Genomic DNA, 20,480 nt, shown 5'->3' on the forward strand with positions numbered 1-20,480 from the left:
TGTGGTGACAATATTAGTGCACAACCTCAATGTACTCAAATACATCTATTCTCAATAATGTACATGGGCAATTGAAAGATAAATTAATGTGAAAGTAATACAAGAAAATAAGTTTCATATGTACATGGCATGATTATATCGGTTATAGTGAAATATATACATGCATATTGAAATGTCATGATCAAATGGTAAGAATGCATATTCATGAATCTATAGCTACATGTTTATTTATTATCTCACTAAGTCTATGACTTAGCGTGTAAGTGATTTACACGTAGGTACCAGGAAACAAGAAGAGAAGTACTAGAAGTGGCAAGAATAACATCACTACTAAAAGATCAGATCAGAAGTAATTAGAAAAGTAGGTATTTTGGGTTGTGTATAGAGTGTTAGCATGTAATAAGTTGTTAATTACGAATGCTCTGGTCGATTTTGTATTTCGTGATATCTTTTATGTAAATTAACGTATTTTGTTTTAATGAAAGTTTAAAATTTCCCTATTTTTCTTTAAGTGGCAAAGTTTGAAAAGTCAATGTGACACCTCGAACTCATATTCGGGTCGAATACGGGTTAGGGGTGTTACAATCATAAAGCCTACATATCTTTTGGGACTAGCATGCTTAATCAAACCACACACATTAGTTGGAGATGCTCTCATGTATAACAGTATCCTAGTTGCTCTCTCCCTTAAGTATTTAACATTGTTTAATTAACACTCATCGCAAACACAATTTACAAAACTCACAATTATACAAGTACAATAATGCTTCCTAATAAATTAATATGCATCTCAAAAATAAATTCTCGCAAATAATACAATAAAAGCCTCTAAAAGTGATGTAACATCCCAAATCATGGTCAGTGACTAAATTGCAAATTTTGAAAGTTTTGTGTTCAATTTAGAAATAAAATTTAAAAGTCTTGGGATTTAAGTCAATAATTTTAATGTTGGATTAAATAGCAAAGATGGATGAACTAAAGGGGCAAAATGGTCTTTTCATGGGAAATATTTTTATCTTCCCTTTTTGAGTATTATAAACGTGGGAAATATGAGTGAGTTCCAGACTTCTCTTCTCTCTCTTTTCCACCGTGAAGCCATAAGCAAAGGTAAGTTTCTTCATTAGTTGATTATTTGTTCAACTAAAGGTTTGGTTATGATTATTGGATGATAATTAAGCTTAAGGAAAGCTTAAATCGTCTTAAAAACAAAGGATGGTGGAATTAGGAGATATTAAAGATTTTGAGTTTTTGAATGAAATCTTGAAATAAAGTTGATAAGTTGAATTTGACTTGTCAATAGTTGAATTAAGAGATTTGGAGTGATAGAAAGGAATTTAGAACATGTTGAAATTTGAGTATAATTCTTGAATTTCATTAAGATGAGAGGATTTTGAGAATTAAGATGGATTAAATGAGTATAAATGAGCTTAAGTATGTGTGTTTGAGTTTAGTATATAGAAGAGGTTGAAATATGAAGTGTTTAAGATGAAATGAAGTAAATTTCGTGCTGAAAATATGATTTCTGGGCAAGGGGAATCGGTACCCATTCAAGGGAATCGGTACCCATTCAATGGGGAATCGATACCCATTCAATGGGGAATCGATACCCCCCTCAAACGAACCAGAAATTCCAGAATCTCATAGGGGAACCGATTCCCCCACAGGAGGGAACCGATTCCCCCTAAAGGAAAATTGTGAATATGGGTTTAATAAGTTCGTTTAAGTTGCTAGTATCTAATTACAAGGTGTAGGTATCTAAAATTGCCTTAAAATGTACATTTATGTAGATTCTGAGCATAAGGCAATTCTGGACATTTGGCAAGTAAGATCGATCGGGAAAGATTAGAGATCGAGATTGACTAATGAGACCAGGTGAGTGCATATTCAATAGTATATGGTGTGATGGGAATAAGACTTGCGATGAGTCTATTTCCTGAAGTGTTACATATGAATTCATGATTAAAGGCATGAGTTGAATATGAGTGTATGTATGTTTGATTATCTGAATTGATATGTTTTGTATGTGCCATGTGGTTTATGTAAAACACGATTAAGTGTTATAGAGAATATAAAATAAGTTATGAAATTATAGGAATATAGAATAAGTCGAGAGATGTAGGGAAATAGACATAGATGTAGGGAATAGAAATAGATGTTTATAAAGAGTCATAGGAGAACAATAAGTATATGATAATGAAATATAGGACTATGTGAATACATGGTTATGAGATAAAATATGTAATAGGAAAATATGATGAAAGTGAGTTTGAGAGTGATATGAACTAGGTAAACATGGGTAACATATGCATAATGGAAACATGAGTTGGACAAGTACATAGTGGTATGATTTATTATGAGAATTATATAATGGAGCTATATGAAAAGATTATAATGAATATGAAATTGAATTAAGTAAAGAGATTAAATTAGTACCTAAATAAAATACTATTAAATGATATATGTTTAGAAATACGACATAATTTATAATCTAATGGAATACAAAGAAATGGAGCATAAGGTAGATAATATGATATCAGTTATATATATCTATATGATATATGTCATCAGGTAATATGAAAGGACTCTGAAAATTGATATAACTATGAGAAAGTGTTCTAGGTGTTTCTATGTGTTATATGAAGCAATATGATCATAGTGAACAAGATATGATATGTATGTTTATGAATATCTGAGAAATGATCTAAGCTATATGATATGATACATGTGATTATAGCACTTTGGGATATATGTTATATGATATGGACCTATGTAACTACGTGAGAAAGTATATAAGCTATGTGACATGTAATGTGACTCATATGAAAATGTTCTATGAGTAATTGAACTATGTGTTAGTGAAATGATAAGTATAAAAGAAAATGCCCATATTGTCTTGGCTAGTATATGATGCCAAGGTGATACGCGGTCCTTCGGGACATATATGTATCTTTGGATGTAAGTCTGGTGAGACAACTTGATCCTTGGCATATATATGATTCTTAAGGAATGATGTGGTCCTTATGGACATTATTATGGCACTACGGTGCAATTCTACGCGGAACTCCGTGCAATTCTACGTGGCACTTCAGTGCAATTATAGCTGTGGTGACAGTATAGTGCACAACCTCTATAGACTCACATATCTATAGTTCTCACATGTGTACATGGGCTTTGAAAAGAACATAATTGATATAATGATATGTGTATTTTCTTGACATGGTAGAAGTGCATATATGTCATGGTGATATGAGATGCTATGCATTTATTATATGATTATAGAAATTAGTAACGTTGTGGCATATTAAAATATATAATATGTTTATATTTATATGCTCATATGACAGAATTGAAGTAATGACAAGGGAAAGTAAAAACAGGTTGGGATATGAGAACAATGTATGTGATATGTATGATGTGTGATATGAATTGCATGATATATATGTGTGATAAGGGTTATGGTATCTGTTACATAATATACATGAATATGTTGATGTATATGTAAATGAGTTGTATAATTTGATAGCATAAAACTCATGCATGATTAGTGGGGGTATGAATTCCATTAGAGTGTTTCTTTATGCCTCACTAAGTCATCGACTTAGCGTGTGAGTGTTTCACACGTAGGTTCCGGAAAGCTAGAAGAAAAGTGAAGAGGAGCAAGACCGGTCAGTTACTTCTTACCGAAGATCAGATCAGAAAAGATGTCTTAAATTAGATGTATTTTGTATATTGAAAATAGTTGGCATGTAATTAATGTTTTGAATTGTATATACTCTGATTGGTTTTGCAAAAACATTTAAGCTTTGAATAGTTCTGAAAATCTTTTGAATAAGTTACATGTATAAAAGTTTTAAATTACTCACTATTTTATACAAGTAAACGTTTTGAAAAGTCAATGTGACACTTCGGACTCGTATCCGGGTCGGGTACGGATTGGGGTGTTACAAGTTACATCTAATTTAACTCTAAAATTATATATATATATATATATATATATATATATATATATATATATATATATATATATGCACCATTTTGAGTAGCAAGTCTATGCTTTTTCACTTTAATTGCTATAGATTTTGCCTATAAAAAAGGATAAATTACATAAACGGTCTTTCGATTATAAAATACTATTTATTGAGTTTCGTGACCATTAAAAATTATAAAATCGTTCATCGACTATAAGACGTTTATTTGTTGAGTCTCTTAACTATTAAAAGTTACAAAATGGTCACCCAACTATTAATATGTTTCAAACTTGTCATTTTCTATTAAAAATTAACATTCGTATGAGCTGTCGTTAACCTATTGATTGAGATATGATAAAATCATATTTTTATGACGTCTATTGGCATCGTCGCTGCTTTTAAACACTGAATTGATGACGTGATGTTTCAAGCATTGACTTGACGACATAATGTAAACAGAGACTCGATCTACAAAATACATCTCAAACAATTTTGGACTCAAATTTTTATCATATCCCAATGAGCAGGTTAACGTCCAGCTTAGACGATCGTCAATTTTTTAACGAAGAATTACGAGTTTAGAACATATAAATACTCATGAGACTATTTTGTAATTTTGAATAGTCGAATGACTGAATAAAATTGTACCTTATAATTGGAAGACCATTTATAACTTTCAATATTCAGGGATCCAACAAAGTCCTATAGTCGATGATCATTTATATACTTTATTCTAAAAATAATTGATAAATTTCCTTTTAGAGAAACATAAATTTATTGAATAATAAATCTTTCATAAATTGTTATTTGTCAAACAAGAAATTTCACATGAAGTTTCATTGCAAAAAAATATTTTATATCTTTAGAATTTATCTTCAAAAAAGATATCATTGAAATGTATTAAATTTATCTTTGTTGATAATAATTATAATCAAATAAGAAAAAATTATGATAGATTAGCTTTAAAGTTTTTTTTAATTAATCACTGGTATCCGATCTATTGACATACTAATCCAGATCAGGTAATGCAGAGGCGAGGGCGACCATCCCAACACAGTTTGATATATTCGTAAACACTAAGATTCAAACCCTGACCTTGTTTAAAGGACCTAGTATCTCATCTCACTAGACCAATTGATTGTTGGTTTAGCTTTAAAGTTTTCAATTTGTAACCAATGAAGAATTTAATTGAAGTGTTATTTCACCAATTCGATTTTGATTTAGTGAAAATAAATACAATGGAAAACGAAGAGGAGAAGGAACCACCCAGTGACAAGCCGGCTTTCCAAATACAAAGGACGATCAGCTATGATGTTCATGACATAAAATATCCAAATATTCCATGGAATTATACTTGGACCGATTGCATGTTTTATAACTATAGTCAAAATGCCTATAAATATTACATTAATTATTCTGAATTTAAAAATAATTTAAAAACCGTTCAAAGGCTGAGGCAATTTCGTCATTAGTTACGACACATCCACTTGCTGCCTTCACAATCACAGACAAAGCTTCAGTCAAATGTATTATTAATTGACCAATTGCTATTTCTTTTTTGAACATTATTTTACTCTGTCGATGAGCGGACGTCGGTTTCCTTGATTTATATTTTATACACAATCCTATAATTATTCAAATTTTATTTAAATTATTTATAGCGTGATTAATTATAACAAAATAAAAATAAAAAGGGAATAATAGTAGATGTAAAAACTCTCAAATCGAGCTTTTGTAGTATGGATGTTTTTTTACATCGAGTTCATGCATGATTATACTAGTATAAGTATATCTCTTATTATGTAAATTTTTTATAATCAAATAATTATTTTTATAAAAATATAATAAAAAATATGATTAAATATTATTTGATTAAGTTTTAAAAGGTGTGTATACCATTTTTTAATCAATATCCATATAAGCCTCTAATCATTCATTTATGATTTTATATTTGAATTCACTAACACAAAAAGAAACTTTTCACTTATATTCGCAAGGGTTTGCCCTATTTTTTCCCTTTTTTTTTTAATCTCCATTAGTTTTTTTTATGATCGGTGACGACATCAGTTTTGAATCAATCGTCGATATTCATTATTTTTATTTTACTTTATTACAGCTCATCTTTCTTTCTCCTTGTTTTTTATTTTTAATAATTATGCTTTTATGACACGTTTTTTCTGTCTTTATGACACATTTTAGTTGTTTAACCATTGTTTTCATTTTTTTCTTTTTTTAGGGTTTGATTTGACATCGTCACGATGATCTAGATGTCGCTTATTTGTTATCATGCTGATATTCCCTACTTTGAACCCTTAGATTGAATTTGGATACACGATTTGCTTTCGTTGATAGTATTTTCACATCGTTCGCTTCTGATTTGCAGTTTTTCTATGGTCTTTTAATAGTTTCATCCCCTTTTGTGGTTTGTTTACCGATGCAGCCATATCTATTCGTATATACATTTTGTTTGAGTTTATTTGATTAGGTTTTTAACATTTTTCTTGTAGTCCTTGTGTGATCTTAAGTTGCTATTTTTTTGTGTTTAGGAAAATGTCATGTGTTTAATTTACGATTTTGGTTGTAAACCTTCGTTGTAATTTGTATATTATTTATTTTTAATAAAATTAGCGATTTTTATATAAATAAAAGTTGTGTATAGCTATAATCTTATGATATTTTTATTCATAATATTACTAAATATTTCTTTTTATGCTTGTGATTTTTTTGTTTCAATATATATATATATAGATAGATAATTTTAGTGTCATATTTTATTATGTGATCGTTTCATTATTATTATTTTCACATTATATAACAATAATAATTAACTAATCTTTAAATGCAATCATGGATTAAACTTCAACCTAAAAGTTGAAAGTGAACAAAAATGAAAGATTTTAACAATCTTATGATTAAACTAAATAATTACAAATCTTAGCCATTATAATAACCTTCAAAACCACCGTTTTCCATTAAGCCGCCATTGCTAACCATATTAATTTATTTTAGAAAATTCAAGTTGAAAATCGGTAAAAGTGTTTAAATAATGTAATGAAAAAAAAATTTATATAGTGCAGTCGAACAATTATTTACTTAAGTAGGATGCTTGCTACAGTAATCACCATAGGTCTCCAGGAGCACATTGCGACTTTCTTAGGTCTCCAGGAGTACACGGCGATCTATGGAGTACTTGGCGACCTATGGAACTGTAATAGCGAGGAAAGAGAGAAGAGTTGCTGCAACAGAGGAGGCTTTGTCGTGGGGAGCACTTGATGATCTATGTAATACTTGACAACCAATGAGGTTATTGTAACAAACACTTCAATTCAAAAAATAATTTCGGTAGAACCCTATACGAAAAAAAAATTCCAACGCCCTACATGGGCGAGGAACCGTTGAAAATCACACAATATGAAATTGTAAGTTGAAAATGTCTTCCAACAACTACAGTTTTTAATTAAGATAAAAGAAATTAATTAAATGATGTCCTTTTCATGCTCGTCATCACCTGATTTTGTTTATAAAGTATTTTATAATTCGGATGTCTTCTACGGAAGTTGTTCTTAACCTGGTATTGAGGTCAACCTACTATCTTACATTCTCCTTATTCCATTACATATGAGAAAAAAGGACATCCATTTGTCGGCCAAACTCTTGACAAGCAAAGCCTTCACTGCATACTGGCTAATATACTAATAGTAAATGTAGCAGCAATATTTAACTTACGCTAATGTAGGTTGTAAATTTTGACAAAATTAATGTGACATGTACTCAGGATAGTTGTGATCCCAACTTTAATATATAGTTAAAGGAAATATCATATCAGAAATATTAATATTTTTTTAACATTTTTGGTAAAACGTTACCTAAAATATTATTTTTTATCGGAAATATTAATTTTGTTACCTAATTTCCGATAGAAAAAATAACATTTTAGGTGGCGTCCAATATTAATATTTTCGGTAAAAAAATAATGTTTTAGGTAACGATTTACCGGAAATGTTAAACATTTTAGGTAGCGCCCATTATTAACATTTTCGATAGAAAAAAAAATATTTTAGGTAGAGTTTTATCGAAAATATTAAAGAAAGATTAATATTTCCGGTAACATATTTTCTTACTTTTATATTAAGACTACCATACCTGAGACATCTCATGTAATCACTTATTTCACCATCCAACGGTACCGAACTACCTACAGAGGTAAGAATTAGGATTGTTTAAATGTTAACTTAATCGTAGGTAGAATTAAATTAGTTAAAATTAAATTAATTATTTTTTATTCGTTAATTAAAATATTTTTAAAAAAATATTAATTAAATTGAATAAAATTTGATTGGTGATCGAATTAACCGAATTTCTATTGTAAATTTTTAATAAGACTAATTTAAGTTTAATAGAGGTATTGCTTTCATTTTGGTTAAATTTTGATTTGACCTTAAAAGTTTAACGGGTTTCGTGTTGTTAAAAAATAATAGTCTTAACTCTTAACGAGTTGAAACTCAAAATATATATTTTCGGTTAATTAACCGATAAACAAACTTTGAAAAATTTCTTAATCGTTAATCGATTTAACATCTAATTAACTGATCGGTTAACAAAATTAAATTTTAATTCAATCGATTTATTCGATTAATGAACACTCTCGTAACAACTCTACCCATTAGAGTAATATTGAAAAAGACAATTCATGACAAAATAGTTGATTTCTTAGTTTTTAACAAGTTTGAACTTAAATAGTTGAGTCTAGTATAGTTAATATTTTTGGTTAATTCAGTTAATTAATCTATCTAGAATTGAATTAACACCCTTAGTGAGAAGTGTACCAGTTAAGGTAATATTGAAAAAGACAATTCATGCCATGTTAGAATCTTAACAAAATCAAAATTCCAAGATTCCCATGTTTTTAGCATTTGTTTATGGTAACCCCTAACCTGCAACATTTGTATGCTTAGCCATGCCGTGTAGTCTACTTCCGTTAAACCTTTTACTTGATGAAACTAAAGCACCATTTGCTTCTAGAGTTGGATGAGTTTCGCTGCTTTTCGAGGAAAAAACCCTTTGTTTGGATCGAGAGCTAAAAAAATACGGCAGAGTCAAATGATTGAAGGAATATGGTCAATGACGGAAACAAGGGAAGTTTTCCAGGCGATTATTTGCTGAAGCCAGGAAGTAGTAAGCAGAATTTCGATTCATATCAATTGCCTCCGATCCATAGGAGTGAAAAGAGTGCCATGGAGACTGAAGGGAGACAATTCTCTGATTTTTACAGAAACTCAAGTGAGGAGATGTTTATTAAGTCATTAATGGAGACTTCAATGGGGATGCCTGTACCAACTATGGAGATGTTGGGTTTCAAGAATCTTTCCCAGAATTTTCGTGCTGATAGTGAGGAGCTTTTCAGAAGCTGGCTCACCAATGGAGAGGCAAGAAACTTCTATATTGTCACCTTGATTCTTAGGTTTTCTAGGCTGATGTAGTTTATTCTTTTCTGATCTGATTGTATTTACAGAACCAGGGTCACAGTTCTTCGAATATAGCTCATCGTACTCGACAAGCATCTCGGAGGTATATAGTACTTTGGATTTCCGGCTAGTATTTATTCCGATATCTCGTGCCAACTTACACTTGACATGCAATTACTTGGACTGGACTGCAGATTATCGACCGAGATGGCCGGTTTGTCCGGTCAACAGCCGAGCACTTTGGTTCAAAAGAAGAAGAGTAGTGATGTGTTACTTGTGCAGAATAATCCCATTGGGGGAGAAACATCTGGGGAATTCAATCAGAGTTCTGTGAGGTAACAGCTATTATCATTTAGAAATCTGCGTGCTTTAACATTTTTGTTTTGAAATATGATTTACTTCGGGTTCATTGCTTTCCAGAACTGCTACGGAAAGGGGATTTCAGGCTAGTAATTTGTATTTAGCCAAGGTTGGTTAGTTTTCATGCAGCTTTTTTACACTTCAACGAGGGTCGATGACCTTCTGATGTTATCATATTTCTAATTGCAGGCATGGTTTCATAGTTCACAGCCCATGACTAGAAGTAGATCTTCTGAATTAAGGTATTAGTGATTTCTAGTTTATGTTTATAAGAGTTCCTTTACATCATCAATCCATAGAAGTTCATTGATGACTCTGTTTCATAGGAAGAGATATGCCGCCATGCAAAATGCTCAAACGTCGTTTGGTATAGAGGCCGGACTCATTTCTTATGGAAATGGTGTCAGCAAAATGAAAGAAGAGTTATCAGATCCAAATGATTTCAATGACATCACCATGTCTGAGATTCCTAATCAGCTGGGAACATTCATGACGCCGTCGAATTCATCCTCATCTGCATTCGATGCATTCCAAACCGGAAATGCAGATAAAGTTTCTTCTGTTGTGAGCATGCTAAAGGGTACGCTAGAACGTAAAAAACTCGGCAACCAAATTGACGAAGAAGCTGTCCAAGATAGTTCTATTGTGCCTAATGGAACCTTCAACCAAGGACAAGGGAATCATTTTCATGAAATTCCGGCGGTTTTCGCGGACGTACCCCTAATGAATCCAGGCGTTCTACAAGCTGTTCAGGGGCCAATGGATCTTGACTTGGAAGGTTTTGTGAATCCCACAAACGCAATTCCGACGAGCACAGTTTCTCGAGAAGCTTCTCAAAGTGAATCCTCGGCTGCTGCACCGGTCATTTCATTCGGCTTAGATGCATGTGATGGACCGAGCAACTCAAGTCAAGCCTTAAGCGTATGTGAAAGCTCGAAGAAACAAGTTGGAAAGAATTGGAACACAGAAAATGGCTCTAAATCTAAAGGTATGCACCCTGCACTGCATTTTCACGATACACAAAGAGACTTTATTGTACTGAGGTTTCTCTATTCAACAACAGATTTCAGAGAAATGATAATCGACAACTTGAAAGATGACCGGAAGGTATACTTATTTTACTCGATATGAATTTAATTTTCTTCCCAAACTATGGTGTAAACTGTGAACCTTACCCTGGAATCATTAGCAGAGGGGAGGCCTAGTTCGATACGGATCCGTAACATCGGCAGATTCAGGTACTCAGCTCTTCCACTATAGAAAAGGGTCTATTATCTTCACTGAGACACTAACCTAACCAAAAAGATAATACAGTGGACAAGGCAGACCCGACGAAGAAACGAAGAGTGGAACGGTCGAGAAAGTAAGTAAACCGATCCGAGCAAGTCCTCATAGCAGTGAGCTCTGTAGTTGTGTTGTGTAATTAAGATGTTTGTGTTTGATGATTAAGGATGGCAGAGGCTAAAGAGAGGAATTCAACCCCACCAATCCCATCTGATATGCAAGCAGTGTTAAAGCGTTGTGAAACTCTGGAGAAGGAAGTGCGTTCACTCAAGCTTAATCTGTCTTTCATGAACAGGTAACTTATTCAGATCAATGCTGTCATGTTACGTACAATATCATAATTAATCTTATATAGATATATGATTACAGAAAGGATTCGGAACAAACGAAGCAGATAGAAGAACTGCAGAAGCAAAACGAGGAGTTGACGGACGAGAAAGAACGACTCTTAGAAGAGATTGAAAGGATCATTTCGGATTCGGGCAACATGTAAACTATATACTTCAATTGCATCAGTATTTATCAATATCTATGATGAAAACAATGTTAAGGTTATCGTTCTATATACTATGAATACATACAAAACAAGCACAGCCGTATGGCCATTATTTGTCAACTCCTCCAATGCTCTAACAATGTTAAGGAATCTCAAACGAAACATGGGAACTGCATACAAAATATGATGAATAATTTACATGTACATATTTACTACATAACGTGATCGACAATAAAAGCTCTAATCAAGGAATAAGCAGATGCAATGGCAGTAAAGTAGAAGATGGAAATGTGGAGTTGATAAAGTGGTCGACATTAAATGCTCCAATCAAAAACCATCAAGTAGGCTTAGTAGTTAAAAAGAGTGTTGTTTTTCTTAGGGTTTTGGATTCGAGTAACTTCTACAAGGTACGTGCGTTGTCGATAGTTGAAAAATATTAAGAACATATACTACATTGTAATCATCTCATATTATTAAAAGGAATGCTCCCCGATCAATGTAAGTTTAAGGTTTGCATAAGAGCAATTTCTACGAGAAAGTTATTCACAATATATACTCACCACTAAACTGAAATGATATTCAATATTTCTGGAGCATAATTTAATTGATTATTAATAGATATTTACCCTTCAAGAGAGAGAAAAAAGGAACTAAAATAAGAATGGAAGCGAGGAAGTTCCCATCTAGTGTCATGACATGGATCGTGTTTGTTGTTAAGGCTTTATTAGAAAATTAGCCCTTAAATTATATTTCGATTTTAAAATTAGTCCTTAAAAGTAGTTTTGTCGGGAAAAAAAAACTTAAATGATCATTTTTATTCTCATTTTATCTAAAAGTATATGAAAAGTAATGGTAACGAGTGTCTTGTATTTTTATAAGGTAAAGTATACAAATAGTCCTCAGATTATAGAACGTTATTTTGTTAAGTCTTTAAATTATTAAAAGTTACAAAATAGTTCCTAACTATAGGATGTTATTTTTTGAGTCCCTCTACTATTAAAAGTTACAAAATGATCATCCGACTATTCATATATTTCAAACTCGTCATTTCCCGTTAAAAAAATATTTTAATGATGTCTACTAACATCGTCGTTGCTTTCAAGCACAGCCCGATAAATCTTTCAAGTTGTCCCTGCAACGTTACTGGTCCTTGTGCTGTGTGGATTTTCTTTCTACCTTGTGGAATCTTCCGTTCCGAGAAAAATCGGTTGGAGGGCAATATAGTGCAGGATGTTTCCATTACTGTTTCTTCTCTAAAGGCGCCGGTAAACCTCCTTCCAATTGAAACCGTTGCTTTCCCGGAATGCAGCACTGATTATCAGGATTATACTCCATGCACTGATCCCAGGGTAACACATGAGTGTTCATTTAATGATGTTAAGGCTGCTCAATGTTAGATTGTTGTGCTGATGAGTTTATTGATTGTCACAGAGGTGGAGGAAGTAGAGCTCGCATCGGCTTACTTTCTTGGATCGTCGCTGCCCTACAATGTTAGAGAGGAAGCAATGCCTGGTTCCACCTCCTGATGGCTATAAGCCACCTATCAGATGGCCGAAGAGCCGTAATGAATGTTGGTACAGGTACTAATATAGCTTGTTTTTAGCTATGCTAATTTAGGTCGAGTGGATCGAGTTGCTTCGTCTTTAGTTTGCATGATTCTAACCTGTTAATGTGATTTCAGGAATGTGCCGTATAATTGGATCAATAAGCAGAAGTTTAATCAGAACTGGTTGGGGAAACAAGGGGAGAAATTCATGTTCCCTGTGGTGGCACTATGTTCCCTAGAGGAGTTGGTGCATATGTAGATTTGGCGCAAAATATGATCCCTAGAACGAAAGATGGCACGGTTCGAACTGCTATCGATACTGGTTGTGGGGTGAGTTACTATTGATACTGGTGATTGTCAGTCTCTTCTATGCCTCAAATTTTCTCTAAATCTTGAACTCTTGTAATTGATATATTTGCAAGTTGCTAGTTGGGGAGGTGATCTATTAGATCGCGGGGTTTTGACAGTGTGCTCGAGCCGAGAGATAATTATGAAGCTCAGGTGCAGTTTGCTCTGGAACGTGGAATACCTGCAATCCTTGGTGTCATTTCTACCCAACGGCTTCCTTTCTCTTCAAATTCATTTGATATGGCTCATTGCTCAAGATGCCTTATCCCATGGACTGAATTTGGTAAGTAAATTGTCCTCTGCTCAGCTTAAAACTTGTTTTGATGTGCTTTACTTTGCTTTTCGTATCGACCTAGCACTCCTTTTGGCCGTGCACTTGCATTTTCTAAACAATAAATGCTCGTGATTTCAGGTGGACTATGTTGGGGAAAACGGGTTATTTCCCACACGAACGTAGTTTTAAAATTGACCTAAAATGTCAAGATTAAAACCACCAAAGGTTGCACAGCGGATAAACCTGTCAAACTATTGAATATTGAAACACAATGGAAAAGAACCAAATAAAAAACAATAAAAGAGAGAACACACCAAATTTACGAGGTTCGACGAGAATATCGTCTACTCCTCGGGCACCACACCGGATGATAACTTCACTATATCGCCAATATTACAACAAATGGAATTCTTTGGAATTCTCAAAGTGGGAGAATGAAGAATACAAGAGGAAGAGAGAACTTGTTTTTGGGATGATTTCTAATGAAAATACTTAGGCCTATTTATAGTTGAGTTTCAAGAACAATATGTTCAAAGTTTGGCCACCTACCAAAGAATTTTCCAATGTGTACAAGTTAGCCACCAAATATGAAATTCACATGTTCAAAGTTAGGCCACCAACCAAGATGAAATTTCCAATAAGTTGGCCACCAACCAAGATGAAATTTCCAACTTGTCAACTTAATTTCTAGACAAATCTAACAAAGCTCCACCTTGGCTTGAAATTACCAAGCCTACTCAACTTCTTCAACTCCCCAAATTTGTAGTGCGTCTAATTGCGCTCACAAGCGCCACACACCCGAAGGTGTTCATACTCTCAGGATGTTAATCAAGTTCAAACAATGATTGAACTTGGTTATTGTTACCACCTTGGTCATCATATCTGCAGGATTTTCTGATGTCGCAATTTTCTGAAGTAAAATCTTTCCTTCTTCAAAGATCTCCCGCACAAAGTGATACCTCACGTCGATATGCTTAGTCCTTGAATGGTAGACTTGATTTTTCGCTAAGTGAATAGCGCTCTGACTGTCACAATAGAGACTAATGTGACTTTGAACAACTCCCAAGTATTCCATCAACCCGTTAAGCCAAATTGCTTCCTTTACAGCCTATGAAACTGCCATGTATTCTGCCTCTGTAGTAGACAAGGCCACCGTAGATTGCAATGTAGACTTCCAACTTACTGGGGCTTTAGCAAGAGTAAACAAATACCCAGTAGTTGATCGACGCTTATCCAAATCACCAGCATAATCGAAATCAACATATCCAACCATACACTGACCAAGTGCTTCATCCTGTTCAAAAACTAAACCAACATCCACGGTTTGTTGGAGATACCGTAGAATCCATTTCACAGCTTGCCAATGTCCTTCTCCAGGATCATGCATGTACCTGCTCACAACTCCAACTGCTTGTGAAATGTCAGGACGCGTACACACCATTGCATACATCAAGCTCCCAACTGCATTAGCATATGGAACTTTTGCCATATACACTCGTTCTTCGTTAGTTTTAGGAGATAATTGAGAACTAAGTTTCAAATGAGAAGCCAATGGGATACTTACATGTTTGGTATTTTCATTCATGCCAAAACATTGTAATACCTTTCTCAGATATTACTTCTGTGTTAAACAAAGTTTCCCTCTCTGCCTATCTCTGCTTATCTCCATACCAAGAATCTTCTTGGCCTCACCTAGATCTTTCATCTCAAACTCTTGATTCAACTGAGCCTTTAATTTGTCTATCTCCTTTTGACTCTTCGAAACGATCAGCATATCGTCAACGTACAAGAGAAGATAAATGAAAGATCCATCTTTGAGCTTTTGCAAATACACACAATGATCATATTTACTTCTAGTATACTTTTGCCTCCTCATAAAGCTATCAAATCGCTTGTACCACTGCCTTAGAGATTGCTTCAATCCATATAGCGATTTGTTCAGCTTACAAACCCATTTCTCACAACCACCATCTTTGTATCCTTCTGACTATGGCATGTAGATCTCCTTGTCTAAATCACCGTGCAAGAAAGCCGTCTTTACATTAAGTTGAGCTAGCTCCAAATTCAACTGTACTACCAAGGCCAACAATATTCTAATGGAGGAATGCTTCACAACAGGGGAAAATACTTCATGTAGTCGATTCCTTCCTCTTGAGAGTAGCCTTTAGCTACCAACCGTGCCTTATAGTGAACATCTTTCTTGTTATGAGATCCATCTTTCTTTAAAAATACCCACTTGCATCCAATGGCTCTTTTACCTTTCGGTAATTGTGCCAGTTTCCAAGTGTCGTTCTTTTGGAGAGAATGTATTTCTTCATCCATGGCACTTTTCCACTTATCACTTTTCAAGCTTTGTATTGCTTCTTGGTAAGTGATAGGGATATCATCATCAACAACTGGAAGAGCATAGGCCACCATATCAACAAATCGAGCAGGTCTATGAATTTCTCTCCTTGGCCTTGTAACTACAAGTGTTTCTGGTGTCTCCAATGGTTCTTGGGTTTGAACCTCTTCATATTTTGATTCTTCTATTGGAGTTGAAAAATCAGCTGCATCAACTTCTGGGATCATCATCTGCTGAAACTCCACCTGTTTTGGAGTATGCTCCACCTGCTGCGGAGTACTACTTGTCTGGACAGCTTCACTTGTTACCTTCTTTACTAGGGCAGATTCATCAAAGGTAACATCTCTGCTACAAATTAACTTCTTGGTGTCTAAACACCAAAGGCGGAATCCCTTCACTCCATGGGTGATTCCCATAAAGAGAGCCTTCTTTGCTCTCGGATCAAGCTTGGATTCCTTCACATAATAATAAGCAGTGGATCCAAATACATGTAAGGAATCATAATCAGTAGCAGGTTTTCCAGACCATACCTCCAATGGTGTTTTTCCTCCTATCGCTGATGACGGCAGACGATTAATGAGATGGCCATCATATGTCACAGCCTCAGCCCAAAATGCCTTGCCTAACCCAACATTAGACAACATACATCGAACTTTCTCCAATAGTGTTCGATTCATACGCTTTGCCACCCCATTCTGTTGTGGTGTATATCTAACAGTGGAGTGTCGAACAATGCCATACTCATGGCAAACGTCAAAGAATGGGTCACTTTTATATTCCCCTCCATTATCCGTCCTAAGACGTTTGATCTTTCTACCAGTCTGGTTCTCGATCATATTTTTCTATTTCAGGAAAATTTGAAGCACTTCATCTTTAGACTTCATCGGATACACCTAAACTCTTCTGGAAAAGTCATCTATAAAAGTTACAAAATAATGGTTTCCTCCCAAAGACGATGTCTTTGAAGGACCCCATACATCTGAGTGAATATAATCTACAATACCTTTTGTATTATGTATAGTGGTGCCAAACTTCACTCTCTTCTGCTTTCCCATAACACAATGCTCACAAAAGTTCAATTTGCAAGCCTTTGCACCTTTCAACAATCCTTTCTTTGCCAGAATTTGCAAGGATTTCTCTCCAGCATGTCCCAACTGCATATGCCACAACTGGGTTGCGACCAAATCATCACCTCCGGAAGCTGTTGCAACTGCTCCAATAATTGTACTACCTTGGTAGTAATACAAATTATTTTTCCTGATGCCCTTCATCATCACAAGTGCGCCATATGTGACTTTTAAAACTCCATCTCTCATAGTGACTACTGAGCCTTTGGATTCTAAGGCTCCCAACGAGATGAGATTTTTCTTCAAACTGGGCACGTATCGGACATCCGTCAGAACCTTGGTTGATCCATCTTGATTCTTCAATCGAATTGAACCTATCCCAACAGTTTTACAGGCATTGTCATTGCCCATATAAACAACTCCTGTATTTAGTTCCACTAAATCGAAGAACCACTCCCGATTAGGGGACATATAATAGGTGCAACCCGAATCTAATATCCACTCATCGGAATGGAATGTTGTTGATGAAGCAACCAATGATATGTCAGAGTCATGTGCATCATGCTCTGCAATACATGCATCTGGTTCAGCTTCGGACAATCTTTCTTCCAATGGCCTTTCTCATGACAAAAGGCACATTCATCTTTTCCCAGTCTGGACTTCGACTTTGATCTCCCTCTCCACTTTGGCTTTTGACTTTTCGAGCGACCTCTTGCCACCATGGCTTCTGCTGCTTCGTACTTGCTCTCCTTCTTGGTTTTCTTCCTGAGTTCATAACTATACAAAGCAGCAGTTACATCTTTAAGGGTAACATTATCCTTACCATGAAGTAACGTTGTCTCAATGTGCTCAAATTCATCTGGAAGAGATGAAAACAACATCAAAGCCAAATCTTCATCTTTGAAGGTTTCATCCATGCCCAATAAGTCTTCAACTAGCTCATTGAACGCAGTGATGTGTTCATTCATACTGGTGCTTGGTTGATAATCAAATCTGAACAATATTTTCTTCATGTGGAGACGATTCTGAGAGCTTTTCTTCAGGAATTTTTCCTCCAAAGCTTTCCACATCTTACTTGCAGAAGTCTCGTTCTTGTAGCCATACTTCTGCTCCCTGGAAAGACAATATCGAATCGTGCTGCACGCCAAACGATTGATTGTTCCCCATTCTTTCTCCTCCATATATTCAGGCTTTTCTTCCTCAATAGCGATGTCTAGACCTTATTGGAATAAAGCGTCTAACACCTCGCCTTGCCACATGCCAAAATGAACGGATCCATCGAATAACTCCACCGAGAAATTTGCATTTGAGATCACCCTCCTCACCGGTCCAGATGAAGAGCTTGATGTCTCAACTGATCCGTATTTTGGCATTTTAATTCTAACGAACAATATTCAATATCACGAACTGTATCTTTTCAGCAACGGAACCACCATGATAACCTCAATCGAAGCTCTGATGCCAATTGTTGGGGAAAACAGGTTATTTCTCACACGAACATAGTTTTAAGATTGACCTAAAATGTCAAGATTAAAACCACCAAAGGTTGCACAGCGGATAAACCTGTCAAACTATTGAATATTGAAACACAATGGAAAAGAACTGAATAAAAAACAATAAAGGAGAGAACACACCAAATTTACGAGGTTCGACGAGAATATCGTCTACTCCTCGGGCACCATACCGGATGATAACTTCACTATATCACCAATATTACAACAAATGGAATTCTTTGGAATTCCCAAAGTGGGAGAATGAAGAATACAAGAGGAAGAGAGAACTTGTTTTTGGGATGATTTCTAATGGAAATACTTAGGCCTATTTATAGTTGAGTTTCAAGAACAATATGTTCAAAGTTTGGCCACCTACCAAAGAATTTTCCAACGTGTACAAGTTAGCCACCAAATATAAAATTCACATGTTCAAAGTTTGACCACCAACCAAGATGAAATTTCCAATAAGTTGGCCACCAACCAAGATGAAATTTCCAACTTGTCAACTTAATTTCTAGACAGATCTAACAGACTATATCTCCTTGAAGTTCATCACATACTCCATCCTGGTGGTTTCTGGATCTTGTCTGGTCCTCCTGTAAACTACTAAAACCATTGGCGTGGATGTAATATGACCGTCGAAGAGTAGAATTCAGATTATAAGAAGTTGCAGGACTTGTTGACTTCAATGTGCTTTAAAATGTATAACAAAAAGGATGATATTGTTGTGTGGCAGAAATCACACTCCACTCCGCCCGTGTGTCTTGGTTCTGAGGCCAGAACTTAAGAAATCAGACTTGGGGTCCCTGCCAAAGTGGCCGGAGAGGTTACAAGTTGCACCTGAACGCATCTCGGATATTCCGGGTGGGAGTGCCAGTGCTTTGAAGCATGATGACAGCAAGTGGAAGGTGCAATCCAAGCACTACAAGAAGTTACTCCCTGCACTTGGGACCAATGAGATTCGAAATGTTACATGAATACGGTTTACGGAGGTTTTGCTGGAGTTGTTATCGATGATCCCCTACGGGTCATGAATGTTGTTTCTTTCTATGATGCCAACACACATCATGTGGTCTATGATCGGGGCCTTATCGGAACTTATCATGATTGGTAACTTAAAATGCACTTACATGAAATCAGAATCCTAGGCATGCATTACCAGATAACACTGATGTTTTTCATGGTGTCTAATCCGGTGAACCTCTTTTCCAGGTGTGAAGCATTTTCAACATATCCTTGGACGTATGATCTCCTTCACCTCGACGGCCTCTTCACTTCCAAGAGCCACAGGTAGACATCGACTGCATTTCCATCCGATGTTCCTTTATATTCAATACTACTCTCATTGAGCCCTTCGCACTCTGCACTATGTTCTGGGTTGAAAACATTGTTGGTTTTGGCATATTTGATATGAAGTACATTCTCTTGGAGATGGACCGAATCCTACGACCTAAAGGGTAAGCATTAATCTGAGAATCCGGCGATTTTGTCGGTGCAATTGCCAGCAATGCAAAGAGATTAAGGTGGAGCTGCCGTAAATAAGACACTGAATACAGTGTAAACAAGGAGAAGGTATTAGTTTGCCAGAAAAAGCTATGGTATTCCTCTAACAGCAGTTGAAGATGACAAATCTTCCCAGCGTTGGAGCTGAAAAAAAAGGGAGTTCCGTAGTTGATACAGAATATCCATAGAAAATCAAGAACCTCTAAATTCATATTCATCAATTGGAGAATTAGCCTCCCAATTATATGATTAAGTTATAGATATATTCTTTGTAAAGCTTCTATACATACACAGTTTTTCTTTTCTTTTTTCACTATAATTATCTTTATCCG

General features: G+C 35.1%; 1 protein-coding gene and 1 pseudogene across 1 annotated transcript; both read left to right on the plus strand.

Annotated features, from left to right (window-relative positions):
* The first annotated feature begins 9,082 nt into the window (after nucleotides 1–9,082).
* Nucleotides 9,083–11,578, plus strand: LOC120193581 (protein CYCLOPS-like). The gene is made up of 11 exons (XM_039196054.1): nucleotides 9,083–9,394; nucleotides 9,481–9,536; nucleotides 9,628–9,768; nucleotides 9,854–9,902; nucleotides 9,983–10,035; nucleotides 10,120–10,781; nucleotides 10,857–10,900; nucleotides 10,983–11,031; nucleotides 11,099–11,156; nucleotides 11,244–11,372; nucleotides 11,447–11,578. Exons 1-11 carry the CDS (start codon nucleotides 9,083–9,085, stop codon nucleotides 11,568–11,570), a joined length of 1,677 nt encoding a protein of 558 aa, XP_039051985.1. The 3' UTR covers nucleotides 11,571–11,578.
* Nucleotides 11,579–12,055: 477 nt separating this feature from the next.
* LOC120193582 lies at nucleotides 12,056–19,972 on the plus strand (annotated as a pseudogene).
* The last annotated feature ends 508 nt before the right edge of the window (nucleotides 19,973–20,480 follow it).

This window comes from Hibiscus syriacus, unplaced genomic scaffold (genome assembly GCF_006381635.1).
Source record: "Hibiscus syriacus cultivar Baekdansim isolate YM2019G1 unplaced genomic scaffold, ASM638163v2 tig00116996_pilon, whole genome shotgun sequence".
In the NCBI taxonomy this organism is placed as follows: Eukaryota; Viridiplantae; Streptophyta; class Magnoliopsida; order Malvales; family Malvaceae; genus Hibiscus; species Hibiscus syriacus.